Genomic DNA, 16208 nt, shown 5'->3' on the forward strand with positions numbered 1-16208 from the left:
AGCCATACCGACAGTCTCCAGGGGGGTGGGCGTGAGCCACACAGTTTAATATGTTTTGAGCACATACACATTCGATTTGGAGTCTCGGTGGCCTTGGGACTTGGGAATGATTGAGTAATGAGCGGTGGGAGCAGGTTCGGTCTCGGTGCGCTGCGGGTGATTTACAATCCAAACAGGATTAGACAAAATAGGATTTTGGGCTGACGGTCCACCGAGGCCACTCGGAACTGTGCGTTTATGTGTGTTTTCATGTAAAATCAAAAATGCACTTTTTATGATGTTTTGCGAGCAAAACTTTGCCCAATCGAAGGACCGAAAAGCTTAAAAAAGCAACAAAGAAAACGATGCTAAACGTAGGGTAAAGCACTTTAAAAATGGGTTTAAAAAGAACGTTGGGTATTGCAAATTGCATAACTTTAGGCGTATTCCCATGCAACCCCATTACGGCAAGACTTCTTAAAGTCACAATCATAAGTCATCACAACACCGCTCAAAAACATGCTGCCATCTGCCCTACTGAGTGCATGTTGTCAGTCTGGTCCGACAACAGGTCCGTCAAAACTATTCCCGCATTCCAGTCAATCACACCCGATTGTGCTATCAGCCGCAACTTTGTCCATCACGTGCGCATCGTTCTAGTTTCGCACGGCTCGCGATAAGCTCGCCATCCTCGACCGCGATCGATCTACGCTCTCGGTCGGACTCCACCGACACCAGTTGCATCTATTTATATGCAACCGATGCACACAATCGACATAATTTGCCAGCCAGTTCTAATCGATCGCTGCCCGGGAGAGGTTGAATCTTAGAAAATGTCCCGTCTGCAAGTGCTGCTTGTCGGTGTGCTACTGCCCATCGCGACACTCACCGCCCCAACCGTGGTAAGGCAGCAGCATGCGCGAAGGCGCATCAACCATCGTACCGATGCATTTATCATCCGTTCATTTTTCGTGTCCCTATTCCCGTTCAGCACCTGCAGGACTACTTCCCCGAGGCAGCTACCACGCCGAGATACGACACGGTTCCATCCGGCACGGCGACACCACCGCTCCAGCAGCCCCGAGCGCACGTGGTCGAACCGACCTGGATCACGGTGACGATGCCACCGGTGAGCTACAGCCCTGCCGGGACCGATCCGAAGCCTCACGTGATGGAACCGTACGTTCGTTACGTTCCCGTCGCACCGCTGCAGCAACCGCCGATGGTGGGCCAGTGGCCGTTGCACTATCCCAGCATGCCGGTCCTGCCGTACCCGTACCACGGCAATCCGTGGTGCAACCAGCCGGCGGGCTCGTATCGGCCGTGAGCGAGCTCAAGGTGGAGGAAAACAAATCCGCGTGTTTACCTTTTCCACAGGCTACCAAAAGGAAACTACGAACTACGGGGACCGTTTCCATCCTTCCGACCTATCGATTACATCGCTTCTGGTTAATTTATTCTGCCCACTGGAATCATTTGTTACTCGTGTCGTGGTGTTTTTTTTGTTGCTGCTGCTGCTGTTTTGGTTTCCCTTCCTGCCCAGTGATTCTTTATGTGGCATTCACACGTTGGATCCGTGTGTGTGTTTGAGATATCATATTTTCTTCTTGTAGTCGCCCAAACCACCTCCAACACCAGCTACATCGGCGTGTTCGGTTGGCAGTGTCAAATAATTTCATCAATGCTATATTTTTGTTTCCCCACCCCGCAAGCCGCGTTTGGTTTCTCCAACTCCAATCCCTTGCTGCAACTGGTGCTTTAATGATCATGAAGCCATCGCACACGGCAGGGACACTCCTGGCTGATCAAGCCATTTGTCTGGATTGGGTTTCGGCCCTAAGGAGTGGGGGAAGAGTAAAAAAAAAACACCCATTCTCCATCGAGAAACTCTTTCAACGCAATATTGTAGCGTTTGCTGATAAGTTTTGACAGCTTAATATGATACGGGGCTAAACGATGGGGGCAAAAGAAACATTTTGTTTTATGGGTTATCAAAACATAAGCTGACACTAGGAGGAAGGATTGCGCATTTACTTGTTTGTCTGTACAGCGTGAGGCAAAGTATGCTTTATTATTGAGTGTTTCAAATAATGTTAAGTATGTATTTTTAATAAACTGGAACACTAGTTTTGAATGTTTTAATGTAATTTCTTTTACAACTTCTCAACCAAGATCCGATGACTGTTTGCTATAGTAAATCGCTGCACACTGCAAGCAAAAGGGCACCAGCAGCACCATCGCGTAGCTGGCCAATTTTCGGTTTATTTAAATTAATCCCACGCGTACCGAACAAAGTTTATATACCATCCCGCTCGCCCCCTTGGTCCTTGCTGACTCCTTCAGCTCCCCCCGAAAGGAAGCAGCTCAAACAGCGTGCAGCAATCGTTGCATCGCTGCGGCATGCAAAAACGCGGTCGGACTGGTGGTGCAGCTTCGCGGTCCAGCTTTATTTGCTCATTTTGTTCGGCCGTCTCGTGCGATTGCCTTGCGATAGCTTCCTTTTGGTTTTTTTTCGTTTGCACCCCCTTCCTGTGTGTAAACAACCCCCGCAAGCCGTTTTGCCAATCTCGAACCGGTGCGCGCATCGACCCGGCGCTGCTCGCGAAAACTGTAACTTTATTTGTCATAAACACTCCGCCGCGTGCCCACGCTCCGCCACCGCTACGACCCCGGGCACCAAGTGTTTGCCGCGTACAACCGCGTGCACCGAGCGCCCGTGGCCGGGTAATACGGCGTGGTCGGTCCCGGCTACCGCGGTCATCCTTTTTTCCTAGGTCATCATGAATGAGCTCAGAGTAAATTAAAGTCGGATTACGCCTGATAATGAGCTCCCTGGGCCGGGACGACCGCGACGCGGGTTTCCCCGTGTCGCTCGGATGGGCTTGGTCTGGTAAAGAGCCTGTGCGGTGCGAACAGTTACCCCGGGTGCTGGGTATGGCAAGCGGAATATTTATGATGCCTTGTACCAATTTGTTCGCGTAAATACAGCATTCAATTGTGGCAAGTGCATGCGTGCGTACTTCTTCCGACAAATAATTATGCGCTCGTGGATGGGAATGATCGCTGGGATACTTTTCGACTTGCCCCCGCTGTGTTACACTACATCATTTTTCCCTTCGCTTCCGAGTCCACTGTTGTACGGGGTACGAGTTTAAATACCGCACAGCGCAGCGTAAGGCTGCAGGCTGGAATAAAACTCAAACACAATCTTGGAGCGCTGCTTTTACACCAAATGCAATAAAATTACCACCACCAACCGTGAAAATTGATCGCGAAACTGCGAAACAGGCTACGGCGAAGCGGTATTGCAGTGTCGCATTTGTTGCCCAGCACAGGTTTGGGTTTGGCATGAACCGATTAATCTGTTGCTTTTATTTGCATTGGTAAGATATTAACGGTAAAGTGTGGGATTAATGTACGGGCGCATTCGTTATTGCCCAAATTTCCCGAATGCACCGTAATAACGTAATGTTTGCTGGTGCCTTCGTTGCATTCGCGAAAATCGTTTTACGATTCGCTTGCACAAGACTCGTGCAATGCGCATTGCATACATTCGGCGCTTTACTTTCGATGAAAAGGCCTTTTTGCTCAGTGGTGTCAAAGTGATCCAATAGGATTTTCCGATTTGCTTTTCGATTTGTTAGAAAATTACTCATTTCAAATCTGATTTTGCTTAATTTATCCAATATGATGATTTTAATGGTAAATGGACGAAGCACAAAAATTCTATATCAAAATTAAACATTAAATGTTCTGAAATGTTTAACCTTAAGAATTACATATTACCACCTGTTGAGAAACAAGAAAATTTGAATTCAAATTTCTTTGAAATTCATCTAATGAAAAATTGTTTCAACTAAAAAACAGTATGAAAAAAAATCTGAAAATAAAGCATTTGGATTACTTCTGGATACCAAGTGAGTCAACAGCATCTCTATAACCACACAAAAATTTATGTTGTACATTTTAAGAGCATTTTGGATAGAAAAGCTTATTTATAAAAACAAGTTCCTTTATTTTTGTCATTAAAGCCATCCCGCAGGAGGCACATTCTGTTCCAAGTAAATGTTTCGATCCAGCTTATGTCATTTTTAAAGGAAATGTGTGCAGAAAAACACATTTGAACCAAACAAGTGCTTGACAGACGAAACAAAATGGTCCAATTTAGGTCAATTATTTAATTTTCCCCTTGTTAAAGACTCATTAGCCGTATGGATCGGGTAAATCCCAACACTGTACAATATTAAACATGTCCATTGAATTGCAACGAGGTTAGATGGTGAAGTGATGCGTTCGTGTAAATACGTATGTTTTTGTGCAATAGTGATTGGATGGCTGCTGTCATTCATAACCGTTAGTGTTGGTGCTAAAATGTTAAAACATCTGCTGCATATTATTGAACATTTCATTCCTTTCACTATTTGTAGGCCCAATCTGAACCGTTCAACGTTACGGAGCCTGTGAACGTTGGAAATGAATCAGTTGGTCTTGAAGCGGAGACGAACAGTAGCATGTCTCTTTACGAACTACCGGTACCGTACCATAGTTCAATCGATCTGGGAATTGACTTAAACGTCACGCAGGAGCTAAATTCCAGCTCATCTACGAATAGCTTTGGGGATGTAAACACAACTACTTTTCCCGAGTTTAGTGCGTTTAATGACACGCCCAGATTGCGTATCAAAGCGGGCCCAAACCCTTCTATCCCCGCTGACTATTACTCATTCAATGAGCTTGACTATCCAGAGCCCTCTCCTCCCACCGATGACTATTATGAACAGCTGATAGCGGCAGCAAAAAACAGCACTGGTAAGCATAATTATGTGCTGCAGTAACTGCTCTTCTTACAATTACCTTGCGTTTCAGCATCCAACCCACGCATTCCTCCCATTACGGATCACATCGCTCCCGTCAATTTTTCGTTAATGCAAGGACCACAGTTTTTTGCATACAGTCCAGTAAACCACAACTTCCCCGTAATACCACTGTCCAATCGGTCTCCAGCGGGCCCTCCTCGAACTGAAGATGGAAATTCAACAAACACAAGCATTTATCGACCCTACGCAGTCTTGTCGAGTGTGGCCAACGGCATACAGCCCAGAATGCGCAGTCCACCACTCATGGGCGTACCAAACACGGAGAGCACTACAACAGTGTCCACAAAGCGAACGACCACGAAACCGAAAGCTACCAAAAAGTCGTTAAGCTCCACCAAGAAAAGAACGTTGACTACACGGCGCGGAAAACTGACAACGGCCACCAGAAGCACCACCACCGCGAGTGGTACGAAGCGGTTCCGGGCGGCAGTGCAGCGGCGTCCAATCGGGACGGCGTCTCGCGTTCGCAGCAGTGCTGCTACAACGAAGAAAGGCTTCCGTTCGAAGGTAGTGACACCGAGCCGTAAGCAGTTTCGGCAGTTGCGCCGCACACGGACGACTCGTCGCCGGCGACCAACGAAGCAGCGCCGGTTCCGTAACATGGCCCGTACCAAACCGACAATCAGGCAGCGGCCCATCGCTAGGCCACGGTTTCGTAGTGCCAAGCAAAGGCCACGAGTTGTTCAGCCTGGATTGTTTGAGTATGATTTTATCTACTTCTAAGGCATAACTGTCCATCGGGAGGAGGAGTTATGCAATACTGCAGAAATAAAGACTAGGAAGACTAGTTACATCGCATTGCCGTGAGATGGCGGCGCTGTTGAGTGTGTGCAGTAATGACGTCAAATAAAAGGATTAACATTCGATAAAAAGCCAATTGGATGCCTTTTAACTCCAACATTTTAGTAAAATTAGCTCAATGTCTATTATCTTCATTGCGTAGCAACCAGCCTGTGCATTCAGCCGTCCCAACAATCGACGAACATATCGCACCTTTGTCGCAATGCATATCTTTGAAAACAAACCGAAAGCCTCTTCTTATCATCTTATCATCAACTGCAGGCACTTTCTATTCTTCACTCCGCTTGCTACCGCGGTTGAGTTCTTCGCTAGTGCAAGGGAAAATAGTGGTGTTGTTGAAAATAGACTCCCCCCACGGCCCGGGAAGGTCGTACATGGCGTCCCGCAACTACGCCTTCGGTGGCTAATCCACCCGACAAACGCTACTGTTTGCCCGCGTGTCCACCAAGCAGCAGGGCATCCGGCAACACCTGTGTTATTTCTAGGATCATCTGGAGGTTGACGACAATCGCGATACGCCAGTGTGCGGCTGATTGCACCGATCGTCATCGCCCCCCGTCTCGTCGGTGAGTTGTTAAAAAGCGAGCGCTATGGTGCACTCGTGTCCGAGACGCATCGTGTCATCCGTTACGGTGAGTAGGTGACGTGTAGCAAGCAAACGGCGGAACGGAAACCCGGAAACGATGGCCGCTGGTGAAGTGCATACTGGGCGGTACCGGCGGGTACCGCCCGAGGGTGGCTGGGGCCTGCTGGTCGGTGTCGGCATGGCCATGATGTTCGTGGTGACGCTCGGTTCGCTGCCCTCGTTTGGGCTGATGTTCGGCGACTTCCTGACGGAGCTGGGCGAGGAAACGAGCGCGATTGCGCTCATCACGAGCTGCTTCTTCAGTGCGCTCAGCTTCGCCGGCCTGTTCACGAACACGCTGATGAAGAAAACGTCCTGCCGGACGGTCGGGCTGATCGGTGCGGTGTCCTACATCATTGGCAGCATGATGACGATCTTTGTGCGCAGCACCAACGAGCTGCTGATTTCGTTCGCCGTCTTTCAAGGTAGGTGGGCAGCGGTGGAGCGGAACGGTAGCCCGCCAGGTCCCAATTATTCCGGTTCCGGTTTGTTGTCTGTGGTCTTTACGATAGGCGCCGGGTTCGGGCTGATGATTCCGGTGTCGTACACGACGTTCAACGCGTACTTCGTGGAGAAGCGGGTGGTGATGATGAGCGTCGCCCAGACCCTCATCGGGCTCGGCACCATGTTCTATCCCATCTTCATCCAGCGCTCGATGGACGCGTTCGGCTTCCGGGGCTGCATGGCGGTACTGGCGGCAATCAACAGCCACACCCTGCTGGCCATGCTCGTGATGCACCCGGTCCAGTGGCATATGCGGCGGGTGCCCCTGGAGTACGATCCCGTGCCCACCAGCGCACCGGTGGCGGGGGCGGCGTCGGACGAAAAGCCGCCCAAGACGGAGGACGACTTTCGGGAGCTGCCGGCCGGCCAGGCCCTGAGCCAGCGGAACGCCAAACTGCGGGCCTCCCGGCGGGCGTCATCAATACCCGGGCTGGGCAACTGGTCCGGCCCGGTGGTCGTTAGTGACAGCACGGAACGTGACACCAAGCCGGCGACCAAGTGGCAGATTCTGGTCGACTTCCTTGACCTGACGCTGCTGAAGGATCCAATTTACGTCAACATCGTACTCGGCATCTCGTTCGCTCTCTACTCCGATCTGGCCTTCTTCACCCTGCAGCCGATGTACCTCTTCATGCTGGCATTTAGCAAGGTAGGTCACGTCGGCATATTGCAAGCGCACGCTGCCCCTTCCGCGTGGCGTGTTCCGTGGCGTGGCAGAATGCAATTTAAATTTCCTACCCGAACCGCAGCCGGTGGTTGACGCATGGCCGTGAATACTAATGGCGTTCATTCGTTCATTCGCACCTCTCTCATCCCTGTTAGCCTTCCAGTCGTTCGAATTGGCCGCTGATCGGACATTCATTTGGGTGTTTGTGTGTGTGTGTGTGTGAGAGAGAGTGTGTTTTGCATCTCATCCCTAATCTATGTCCTGTTTCTGGGTTGCTTTTCTATTGGGTCATTTTATTCTTGCCGCTCTTATTCTCCTCCTGCAGACGGACGTTTCGCTAATCATCGCCATCGGTGCCGGAGCGGATCTAATATCGCGCATCTTCCTGGCCATTTCGAGCACATGTCTGAACATTAAGGCCCGCTACGTCTATCTGGCCGGGGCGCTCTTTACCATTGTGGCACGTTTCGGTAATTATTTAAAATCCATCCACCATCCGGGGAGGGGCGCTGCATCACAAAATCCACCGTAATCCATCCTGGAGGCAAACATATCCGGCAAATTGGCCTGGCCTTACCCCCCGTAGGCTATGGTGCAGCCCGAGCATCTTCCAATTCAGCCAACACCAACGCTAATCGCAACCACTCTTTCCGAATCGATTTTGCAGCATTTTTGTGCGTGTTCGATTTCTACGGCATGGCCATCGTAACGGCCATTATGGGCTTTCTTCGGACCTGGATCCACGTGCCGCTTCCGCTGGTGTTTTCCGAGTATCTGCCGCAAGAAAGGTAAGCAGTAGGGCCGGGAAGGTTCGATTTGCTGCAAGTTCACACTTTATTGTTGCTGGTTTCTTTCCGGTCGCTTTCCTTCCTCTGCCGTCTTCCGCACGAGCAGGTTTCCTTCCGGCTACGGTTTGTTTATGTTTCTGCAGGGAAACATTACGTTTGCGATCGGCCCGATAGTGGGCTACATCCGTGACGTCACCGGAAGCTACAACGTGTCGTTCCACGTACTAACGCTCGTGATGGCACTGTGCGTGATACCGTGGTTCTTCGAAATCTGCTACATTCGGCTGAAGCGCAAGGCACGCACACCGGAGCTTGGTCACGTGACGATACCGATGATACAGGAAACGAAGGCGTAGGGAAGCAGTAGTGGCTTGGCTTTGTTACTTACTGTACTGTGTTTTACTGGGTAAAGGTCTTCTCGGTTGTGATGCAAAATGTACATGTGTTCTAGTCGTGCAAATGGTCACTCACAGCGATTTAATGATATTAAATTGTACTTTAATACGTCTTTTTAGGACATAAGATATAAACGTACGTTGAACCCATTCCATGTTTGTTTTTTTTCCATTTTTGTATGAAATGTGTTGAAAAGTATCACAATAATATCCTTTTTCCCACGTCTCCGGGTGAATTTGAAACGATGAAATGTTTCACTGACCGTGGTTTGTATGCAAGTTTTTGTTTATCTCGCAAGTAGAATTGCACGCAAACATGGCTTAATAGTGGCTATAAAAAGCGGCAGAAGTGAAAAGGAATAAAAAAAAACGTTATCATGTAAATGCTCTAAGGCGTAACTTCGTACGAAACGTAAGAGTGCAAACAATTGGGAACAGCTAAACGCAGTAATGAGCAAAAATCAAACATACAATCAAACAACAATAGACAATTTTGTAATATCAAGGGTATTGTTGTTACGTGTGTAACAGTATGTGAGTAGCTTTATTTAGACTTTCTTAGAACTGTCGTTCGCGTATGAATTTCAGTGCAGTTTAAAAAATTAGTCTGTCTTCTGTCGCTTGACTTTTGCTACTGCCTAACATTCTCGATGGCGCCTATTTCTCGAACAGCTCGATCAGTCTTGACCGCACTTGACCCTGTTTCGCGACCGCTGCCGAACTTTATCCTATTTGGCCCTATTTTTGATAAGCTAGCTGTTTCACCTTTGGGGATATATTTTTGTCCTAATTTGTTTTACAGCGCCATCTGGTGCTTTCTTCATATGTTATTCGAGTTGTTCTTGACAGCTCGTTGTTTTGATAAACATTGCGGCTGCTGATCTGCACGAGGTTGATATCGTGCCAACAGGTATCAAGGTATTATCTTGCACGCTTTGTCGCCTGGGGTTTCAACTGTATGCAAGATGGTATGCCCAGTTGCACAATGGTAAAGATTTATAATGGTTTTCGTGCTGGTGTTAAAAATTAGATTTTTTTGTATATTTAATTTATGTGTCTGCCAGTGTAAAACTATAAATGCCAAATCATTCGATAGCGAGTTAATTTATGTGTTGAAAATACGTTTATCAAAAGTTGTAACTATTTAAATACAAACACTTTTATTGCATTTTACATTTTAATATAGAAAATTTACAAATTAAAATAAAAAATGGTATTACAGTTCCTAAAGTTCCGGGATCTGCAACGATTCCACTTTATACGCTTTTAAATTGATAGTTCGAACTGTCAAGAGTCTCCATAGACTGCCTAGCTCTCAAAATGATCTTTTTACATTGATTTATTACTACAACTATCATTGGAATTGCTGCCTCGGAATTGTTAATATAACAGTTTAGATATGATTTCACTACAATTCCAAAAACACCAGTTCGGTGTACCTATTACAACATAATTTATTATTATTTAACATAATCTTGTTCCTCCAAAACCTTACTCCTACGCACGTTATGTACGCGTATTGCAACCACCTGAGCTTACCGTCGGCCCGCATACCTACAACTTCAGTTTGATGCCTCCCGAGATGATTCCACATTCTCTTTTATTTTCTCAGCCCTCTCTTGCGCTCTCTACAAACAGATTTGTTGTTATGTTTTCCGGCAGTTCTTGGCTCTCCTCGGGCATACCGGCTTTTAAAGGTGACACTGCGCGACCAAACTGTGTGGTCCGCTCGGCACTTCTCTCCGCAGCCGATGCGTGAGATGCACACGCTTTCTTTCTCGCGAGCAGGCATGCGTTTTAGGAGGTTCCCATTTCTCCGCCATCGAACCAACGAAAAGCAAGTACAGGGATACCGGACGGGATTTTGAAATAGCTAGTTTACGTTGAAAATGAAATGTTCATACAGCATGATATATTATTTACTCAATAATATTGCTTGAATGTATATTACATGTATCTTGAATGGACAGTACTGGGATTGAATAGATTGATGTATATAAATAGTCTGAGAATTTATTGCTAAAAAACTATCTTTAAAACATGCCATTTATCCATCATCTTGCTCCCCATAGGTGACATTTTTTATATAAGATTTTCCTCTTTCATTATAATTGACTAATCAACTAATTCCTAATTAAAATGTCCCTTTACAAACGAGAGCACGCACTATTCCCAGCACCCAGCAGTGAAAAGACCGGTGAATCGTAATGCAAACTGTCCACCCCTGTAATCTCCCTGGTTTCTAGAATCACCCGCACTCAACGAGCATCGGTAAAGCAATGTGAGAGACAACAAAACAGTTCCTTAGAGTCGATTGCCGGAGTCGGACGCAATCTCGCGGGTCGGGCCACGCTGATCACCCATCACCTACTATTGCCGCCACCACCGGGAGTGTTCGCGCGCGTGTGAACCGTGTACGTGTGTCTCTGTGTCAGTGTGTGTGTGTGTGTGTGTGTGTGCGTCTCTCTCTGTGTGTGTGTCCATGCATGTGTGCTCGGCAGATCAGTGCCGTGGATTGATTACCTTTCTGTCGTCCCATCAATTGGCTGAACCCGGCCAGTGAGCATAGATAGATTTCTGCGTGTCCCGTGTGTAAGTAATTGGACACCGTAACCAGTCGCCGGATAATCGGAAACCCGAACCCGGTGTCCAGTGCGTGACCATCTTTTTTCCGTGCCCCCCTCCCCCCCCCCTCCCCACACACCATACCAATCGCCCGATTCCTGCGTTCTTCGGGACAAATCATCCCGCTGCTGCCATCTTGCTGCTGTCTGCTGCAGTACCGGTGCCCTAGCCATTGACCTTTATTTGACATTTAAACGGCACGGCTCTCCGCTGGCGGTGCTTTCCGACGGCCAAAATCCGTCCCGCCGCCGATACAATCCAATCGGGCGCGTACGCTCGGGAGCGGTCTAGTTTGCTCTCTCGCTCGCTCGCTCGCTCTCCGCTCTCCTTCGCTCGGTGCTCTATTTCGGATCTATTTACCCAAACGGCGTGATGTTGCCGTCAGCCAGCTGTTTCTTAATTACCTGCGGACCCAAACTGCCTGCTTCCCGCTTATTCCCTTCCGCATCCTGTACCACCTGTACGACCGATCGGGAGTTCTAATGTGCCGTGTTTGCCGTGTCGCCTAATGACGTTCGAGTGAAAAACGCAGCCCCAAAAACAGCTAACCCTGACCGCCGGGCGGCATCGAGGTCAGCGACGCCGATAAGATATAGCGTTGTGCCTTATCGGCACGCCGAAATATGGTGCCCCGGCCCGGGTATTGCGCTTGTTACCACACCAACACACATACACACACAACGTGTACCAACGGAACCCACGAAACCGAATTGGACGGATCGGTTGAGAAAGTTTCTAGAACCGGCCTCCCGGTTAAAAATCCCGCTTACACACTGAAGTGGTAGAACTGGTTTTTCTGGAGTGGAATGCATCGTTCCAGCCATTTCCACTCTTTCTCGCACCCCCCGAGTGTGCGGTGCATTGCATAAGGACTATGGGCTATGGGAGTGACCTCTACTTGGCGCTGTTGTGAGATGAGATCGTGTACGTGTGTGATCGCATCAACAATGAAATGAAACCTTCGGGAGTAAAGAGCAACAATAACAGAGCCACTTAGATTTGTTTTGTTGAAAAGCAAGAATAACAAAAACCCCTTTTTCAGTTTATATTATGCTGATCATCGAACCAGTGCAGTTGATTAGGGACGGCCAGGGTGTGTTTACATAACCGTGGCGACCGTGCCGATGAGCAATGTGGCGCCGTCCGTACGAACGATGCAGTAATAATGATGGAAGAGCAGGCAGGCATCCTTTCCAGCGTTGACATTGTGCCGATGTCAAACGCGCAGTGGTCAAGGTCGTTTGATAACCTTGAAGCCGTTGGTGGCCTCAAGACGCGCTTGGCTTTGGCGCGAACGCATGTTCGATGCGGCCCGACAGCCCTGGTTAGAATGAGCGGCGAAATTCGCCAATGTCTCTGTCGCCACTATTAATAGACGGTTTGTTTGTGTGTGTGTACTACTTGCTAGATGTTATGGCCGCCTCATGACGCAAAAAGCGACGGCGTCTGTTTCGCTGTAGAGTAAAGCTATGATGTTGATTTGGTTCGGTTTGTAATTGCTATCCTTGCAGCAACACTTAATACAACATGAGCCGCCGATATTCGCGCGTCGAGTCCAGCTCGGACTTGATGCAGTTTCTGGACCGTGGCCACTCGGCAAACACGGAAAACCGATGGACGTTCGAGATAGCGTGGGAGGTGGCCAACAAAGGTAATGGAAGTTTTAGCGAAAGCTCCGGCACACTTGCTCAGTTTTATTAATCCTGTTCCTGTTACTTCGTTACTTACAGTCGGTGGCATATACACCGTGATCCGATCGAAAGCGTTCGTGTCGACCGAGGAGCTGGGCGACCAGTACTGTCTGATCGGCCCGTACAAGGAAGCGTCCGCCCGTACCGAGGTTGAGGCGTGCGAGTTTCCCAGCAATGGGCCGTTCTACCGCGCGGTCACGGCCATGCGCAACCAGGGCTTCAAGGTGCACTGCGGCCGCTGGCTGGTCGATGGCAATCCACAGATCATACTGTTCGATATCGGGTCGGCGGCGTGGAAGATGGACGGCTACAAACAGGAGCTCTGGGACTCGTCCAACGTCGGCATTCCGCATCTGGACATTGAGTGTAACGATGCCATCATTCTCGGCTACACGGTGGCGACCTTCATCGATGAGGTAAGCCCCCCCCCCCCGCCCCAAAACGGGGTTGTCCAGCAGTTGTCGCGCTGACCCGATTTAACCTGCCATTTCGCAATTACCCAATCGTTTCCAGTTCAAGCGCTGCGCTGAGGTGTACTCGCACGAGAACGAATACGGTCCGCCACGGATTGTGGCACACTTTCACGAGTGGCAGGCGGGCGTCGGGCTGATAGCGCTCCGGACGCGCCAGGTCGATGTGGCGACCGTCTTCACCACGCACGCCACCCTGCTCGGGCGGTACCTGTGCGCGGGCAACACCGATTTCTACAACAACCTCGACAAGTTCCCGGTGGACGAGGAGGCGGGCAAGCGGCAAATCTACCACCGGTACTGCTTGGAGCGGGCGGCCACCCACCTGTCGCACGTGTTTACCACCGTGTCCGAGATTACCGGGTACGAGGCGGAGCATCTGCTGAAGCGCAAGCCGGACATCATCACCCCGAACGGGCTGAACGTGAAGAAGTTCGCGGCGATCCACGAGTTCCAGAACATGCACGCGATGGCGAAGGAGAAGATACACGAGTTTACGCGCGGCCACTTTTACGGTCACTTTAACTTTAACATCGAGAAGACGCTGTACATGTTCATCGCCGGGCGGTACGAGTTCAGCAACAAGGGGGCGGACATCTTTATCGAGGCGCTCGCCCGCCTCAACCACATGCTGAAGTCGAGCAACTCGGACGTGACGGTGGTGGCATTTTTGATCTTCCCGGCCAAGACGAACAACTTCAACGTGGAGTCGCTGCGGGGCCACGCCGTCACCAAGCAGCTGCGCGATACGATCAACAGCATCCAGCAGGACATCGGGAAGCGGATGTACGAGACGTGCCTGCAGGGCCAGCTGCCCGAGGGCGCGGAGATACTGACCAAGGAGGACATTGTCAAGATTAAGCGCTGTCTGTACGCGCTGCAGCGCGATGGCAATCCACCCGTGACGACGCACAACGTGGTCGACGATTGGAACGATCCGGTGCTAGAGTCGATCCGCCGGTGCCATCTCTTCAACACGAAGTACGATCGCGTGAAGGTGGTGTTTCATCCGGAGTTCCTGAACTCTACCAATCCGCTGTTCGGGCTGGACTACGAGGAGTTTGTGCGCGGCTGCCATCTCGGTGTGTTCCCGTCGTACTACGAGCCGTGGGGCTACACGCCGGCCGAGTGTACGGTGATGGGTATACCGAGCATCACGACGAACCTGTCCGGGTTCGGGTGCTTCATGCACGAGCACGTGGCCGATCCGAAGTCGTACGGTATCTACATCGTCGACCGGCGGCACGTTGCGGTGGAGGAGAGCGTCCAGCAGCTGTCCAAGTATATGTACGAGTTTTCGAAGCTCAACCGCCGCCAGCGCATCATTCAGCGTAATCGAACGGAGCGGTTGAGCGATCTGCTCGACTGGAGAAATCTGGGAATTGTAAGTTCGGATCGACTCGGGGCGTACTTGATGAGACCAATCTTACTGGTAATTTTGCTTTGTTTCGCCCGATAGTACTACCGCCAGGCGAGGGTTAAGGCACTGCAGCGTGTGTATCCGGACTATGTGGACGAGTCTACGGAATACCTGAAGCGAGCGACAGATTTCACATATCCACGCCCGATCAGTGCCCCACCAAGTCCCAGTTCGTCCAGTAAGTGCAAAACAATGCTTCATTATAACGTCTTTCTTTCCCAATCACTAACTCTCTGCTCAAACTTCTCGTAGGACATACAACGCCGGCACCGTCCCTGCACGGTTCAGACGATGAGCAGGATTCCGTCGACTCTGAGGAGGAGCTACAGGAGCTAAACTCACACCACTAGATCGCACAAACTGGGCCAGCTAACCAATCCTTCTCAATCCCCTGAAGCAGGATCCTGTAGATTTATAGAGCGGGAGAGAGAAAAGAGAGAGAGAGAGTGTGCGGAACTCTTGCTAGCTGCATCACTCACTAGAAGAATGATATTTTATCGGATGTTGACCAGAAAGATTCTACCGGAAATATTCGCTGTCCAGTCTTGCCTGCCTGTCGTTTCAGTGTTTGTGTATGGGTGTGTATTTGTTGGCTTCGGGTAACTCAACACTACCTACTGCGTACCGCGTCGGCTGCACTAGCCAAACAAGAGATTGTGTTCACTCACTTACTCCCCTAAGTCCTAAGCTGTATTTAAGAAAGGAAACATTCAGCGGAACCATTGTGTTGCAAACGTGTTTGCACTTTTAGCAATAAAACCACCCTGTACGAAATGTTCCGCTAACTTAGTTGATGCTTTGTTGAATCCCACTTCCAGTACCGTACATCTTATTACAAGCAATACCAAGCAGACCTATGAGCGTTCAAGTAACACTAAGCCGTTTTGCTCGGGATATGGGGAACTTAGTTAAGGTTGATGTGTCATACATCGATTCCATTAAGAGAGTTATTCTGAACATCAATAGAGATTGACCGTAATTTAAACTGATCGTAAACTCATTCCTATTTTGGCAGTGATCATGAAACTGAACCCTAATCCAATAGGAACCTGGACCTTATCCTTACTCCAAATCGATTCTTGAACGTGATCCTGAACCAATATTGGTTCTTAAATCTAATTCAGCACTCATATTGTCCCTGGATATGATCCTGAACCCATGTACTGTTCCCGAATGCCTCGCATATCTGATCTTTGATCTTTGATCCGTATCATTGCTGGAACTGATTCCCCAACCCATACTGAATCTAGATCTGACCCAGAAATCAAACTGATACCTAGATACGGATATTGAACCCATACCGGTCCTAAAATCATTTCTGAACGCATATCAGTACTCAGTAGAACGCATATACTAATCCAGACCC

The 16208-nt window shown here is 49.3% G+C and overlaps 4 protein-coding genes across 6 annotated transcripts; all 4 read left to right on the forward strand.

The window, feature by feature from the left end:
• The first annotated feature begins 715 nt into the window (after nt 1–715).
• On the forward strand, nt 716–1860 carry LOC121588860. Its single transcript, XM_041907290.1, has 2 exons — nt 716–881; nt 971–1860. The coding sequence occupies exons 1-2, from the start codon at nt 813–815 to the stop codon at nt 1304–1306; spliced, it is 405 nt and encodes a 134-aa protein (XP_041763224.1). The 5' UTR covers nt 716–812; the 3' UTR covers nt 1307–1860.
• A 2392-nt stretch (nt 1861–4252) lies between these two features.
• LOC121590340 lies at nt 4253–5727 on the forward strand. Of its 2 annotated transcripts, none has more exons than XM_041909915.1 (3): nt 4253–4332; nt 4407–4788; nt 4846–5727. In XM_041909915.1, exons 1-3 carry the CDS (start codon nt 4267–4269, stop codon nt 5577–5579), a joined length of 1182 nt encoding a protein of 393 aa, XP_041765849.1. In that variant the 5' UTR covers nt 4253–4266; the 3' UTR covers nt 5580–5727. The 2 variants fall into 2 exon arrangements, with proteins under 2 accessions (XP_041765849.1, XP_041765848.1); XM_041909914.1 differs by having other exon boundaries at nt 4265–4338.
• Nucleotides 5728–6186: 459 nt separating this feature from the next.
• Nucleotides 6187–8780, forward strand: LOC121590339 (monocarboxylate transporter 7). The gene is made up of 5 exons (XM_041909913.1): nt 6187–6707; nt 6795–7435; nt 7779–7923; nt 8121–8241; nt 8348–8780. The coding sequence occupies exons 1-5, from the start codon at nt 6341–6343 to the stop codon at nt 8595–8597; spliced, it is 1524 nt and encodes a 507-aa protein (XP_041765847.1). The 5' UTR covers nt 6187–6340; the 3' UTR covers nt 8598–8780.
• A 2159-nt stretch (nt 8781–10939) lies between these two features.
• LOC121589340 (glycogen [starch] synthase) lies at nt 10940–15631 on the forward strand. Of its 2 annotated transcripts, none has more exons than XM_041908168.1 (6): nt 10940–11228; nt 12773–12912; nt 12992–13368; nt 13466–14806; nt 14882–15020; nt 15095–15631. In XM_041908168.1, exons 2-6 carry the CDS (start codon nt 12789–12791, stop codon nt 15190–15192), a joined length of 2079 nt encoding a protein of 692 aa, XP_041764102.1. In that variant the 5' UTR covers nt 10940–11228; nt 12773–12788; the 3' UTR covers nt 15193–15631. The 2 variants fall into 2 exon arrangements, with proteins under 2 accessions (XP_041764102.1, XP_041764103.1); XM_041908169.1 differs by having other exon boundaries at nt 10940–11050.
• The last annotated feature ends 577 nt before the right edge of the window (nt 15632–16208 follow it).

This window comes from Anopheles merus, chromosome 2R, assembly GCF_017562075.2.
Source record: "Anopheles merus strain MAF chromosome 2R, AmerM5.1, whole genome shotgun sequence".
NCBI classification, from domain to species: Eukaryota; Metazoa; Arthropoda; class Insecta; order Diptera; family Culicidae; genus Anopheles; species Anopheles merus.

Excerpts from the sequence above, each read along its gene's own strand:
- LOC121588860 (XM_041907290.1), top strand. The coding sequence starts at position 813 with ATGTCCCGTCTGCAAGTGCTGCTTGTCGGTGTGCTACTGCCCATCGCG. Across the intron at positions 882-970 it reads CACTCACCGCCCCAACCGTG|CACCTGCAGGACTACTTCCC; the intron begins GTAAGGCAGCAG and ends ATTCCCGTTCAG.
- LOC121590340 (XM_041909914.1), top strand. The coding sequence starts at position 4,267 with ATGCGTTCGTGTAAATACGTATGTTTTTGTGCAATAGTGATTGGATGG. Across the intron at positions 4,339-4,406 it reads TGTCATTCATAACCGTTAGT|GCCCAATCTGAACCGTTCAA; the intron begins GTTGGTGCTAAA and ends CACTATTTGTAG. Across the intron at positions 4,789-4,845 it reads GGCAGCAAAAAACAGCACTG|CATCCAACCCACGCATTCCT; the intron begins GTAAGCATAATT and ends CTTGCGTTTCAG.
- LOC121589340 (XM_041908168.1), top strand. The coding sequence starts at position 12,789 with ATGAGCCGCCGATATTCGCGCGTCGAGTCCAGCTCGGACTTGATGCAG. Across the intron at positions 12,913-12,991 it reads GTGGGAGGTGGCCAACAAAG|TCGGTGGCATATACACCGTG; the intron begins GTAATGGAAGTT and ends CGTTACTTACAG. Across the intron at positions 13,369-13,465 it reads TGGCGACCTTCATCGATGAG|TTCAAGCGCTGCGCTGAGGT; the intron begins GTAAGCCCCCCC and ends AATCGTTTCCAG.
- LOC121590339 (XM_041909913.1), top strand. The coding sequence starts at position 6,341 with ATGGCCGCTGGTGAAGTGCATACTGGGCGGTACCGGCGGGTACCGCCC. Across the intron at positions 7,436-7,778 it reads TCATGCTGGCATTTAGCAAG|ACGGACGTTTCGCTAATCAT; the intron begins GTAGGTCACGTC and ends CTCCTCCTGCAG. Across the intron at positions 8,242-8,347 it reads GAGTATCTGCCGCAAGAAAG|GTTTCCTTCCGGCTACGGTT; the intron begins GTAAGCAGTAGG and ends CCGCACGAGCAG.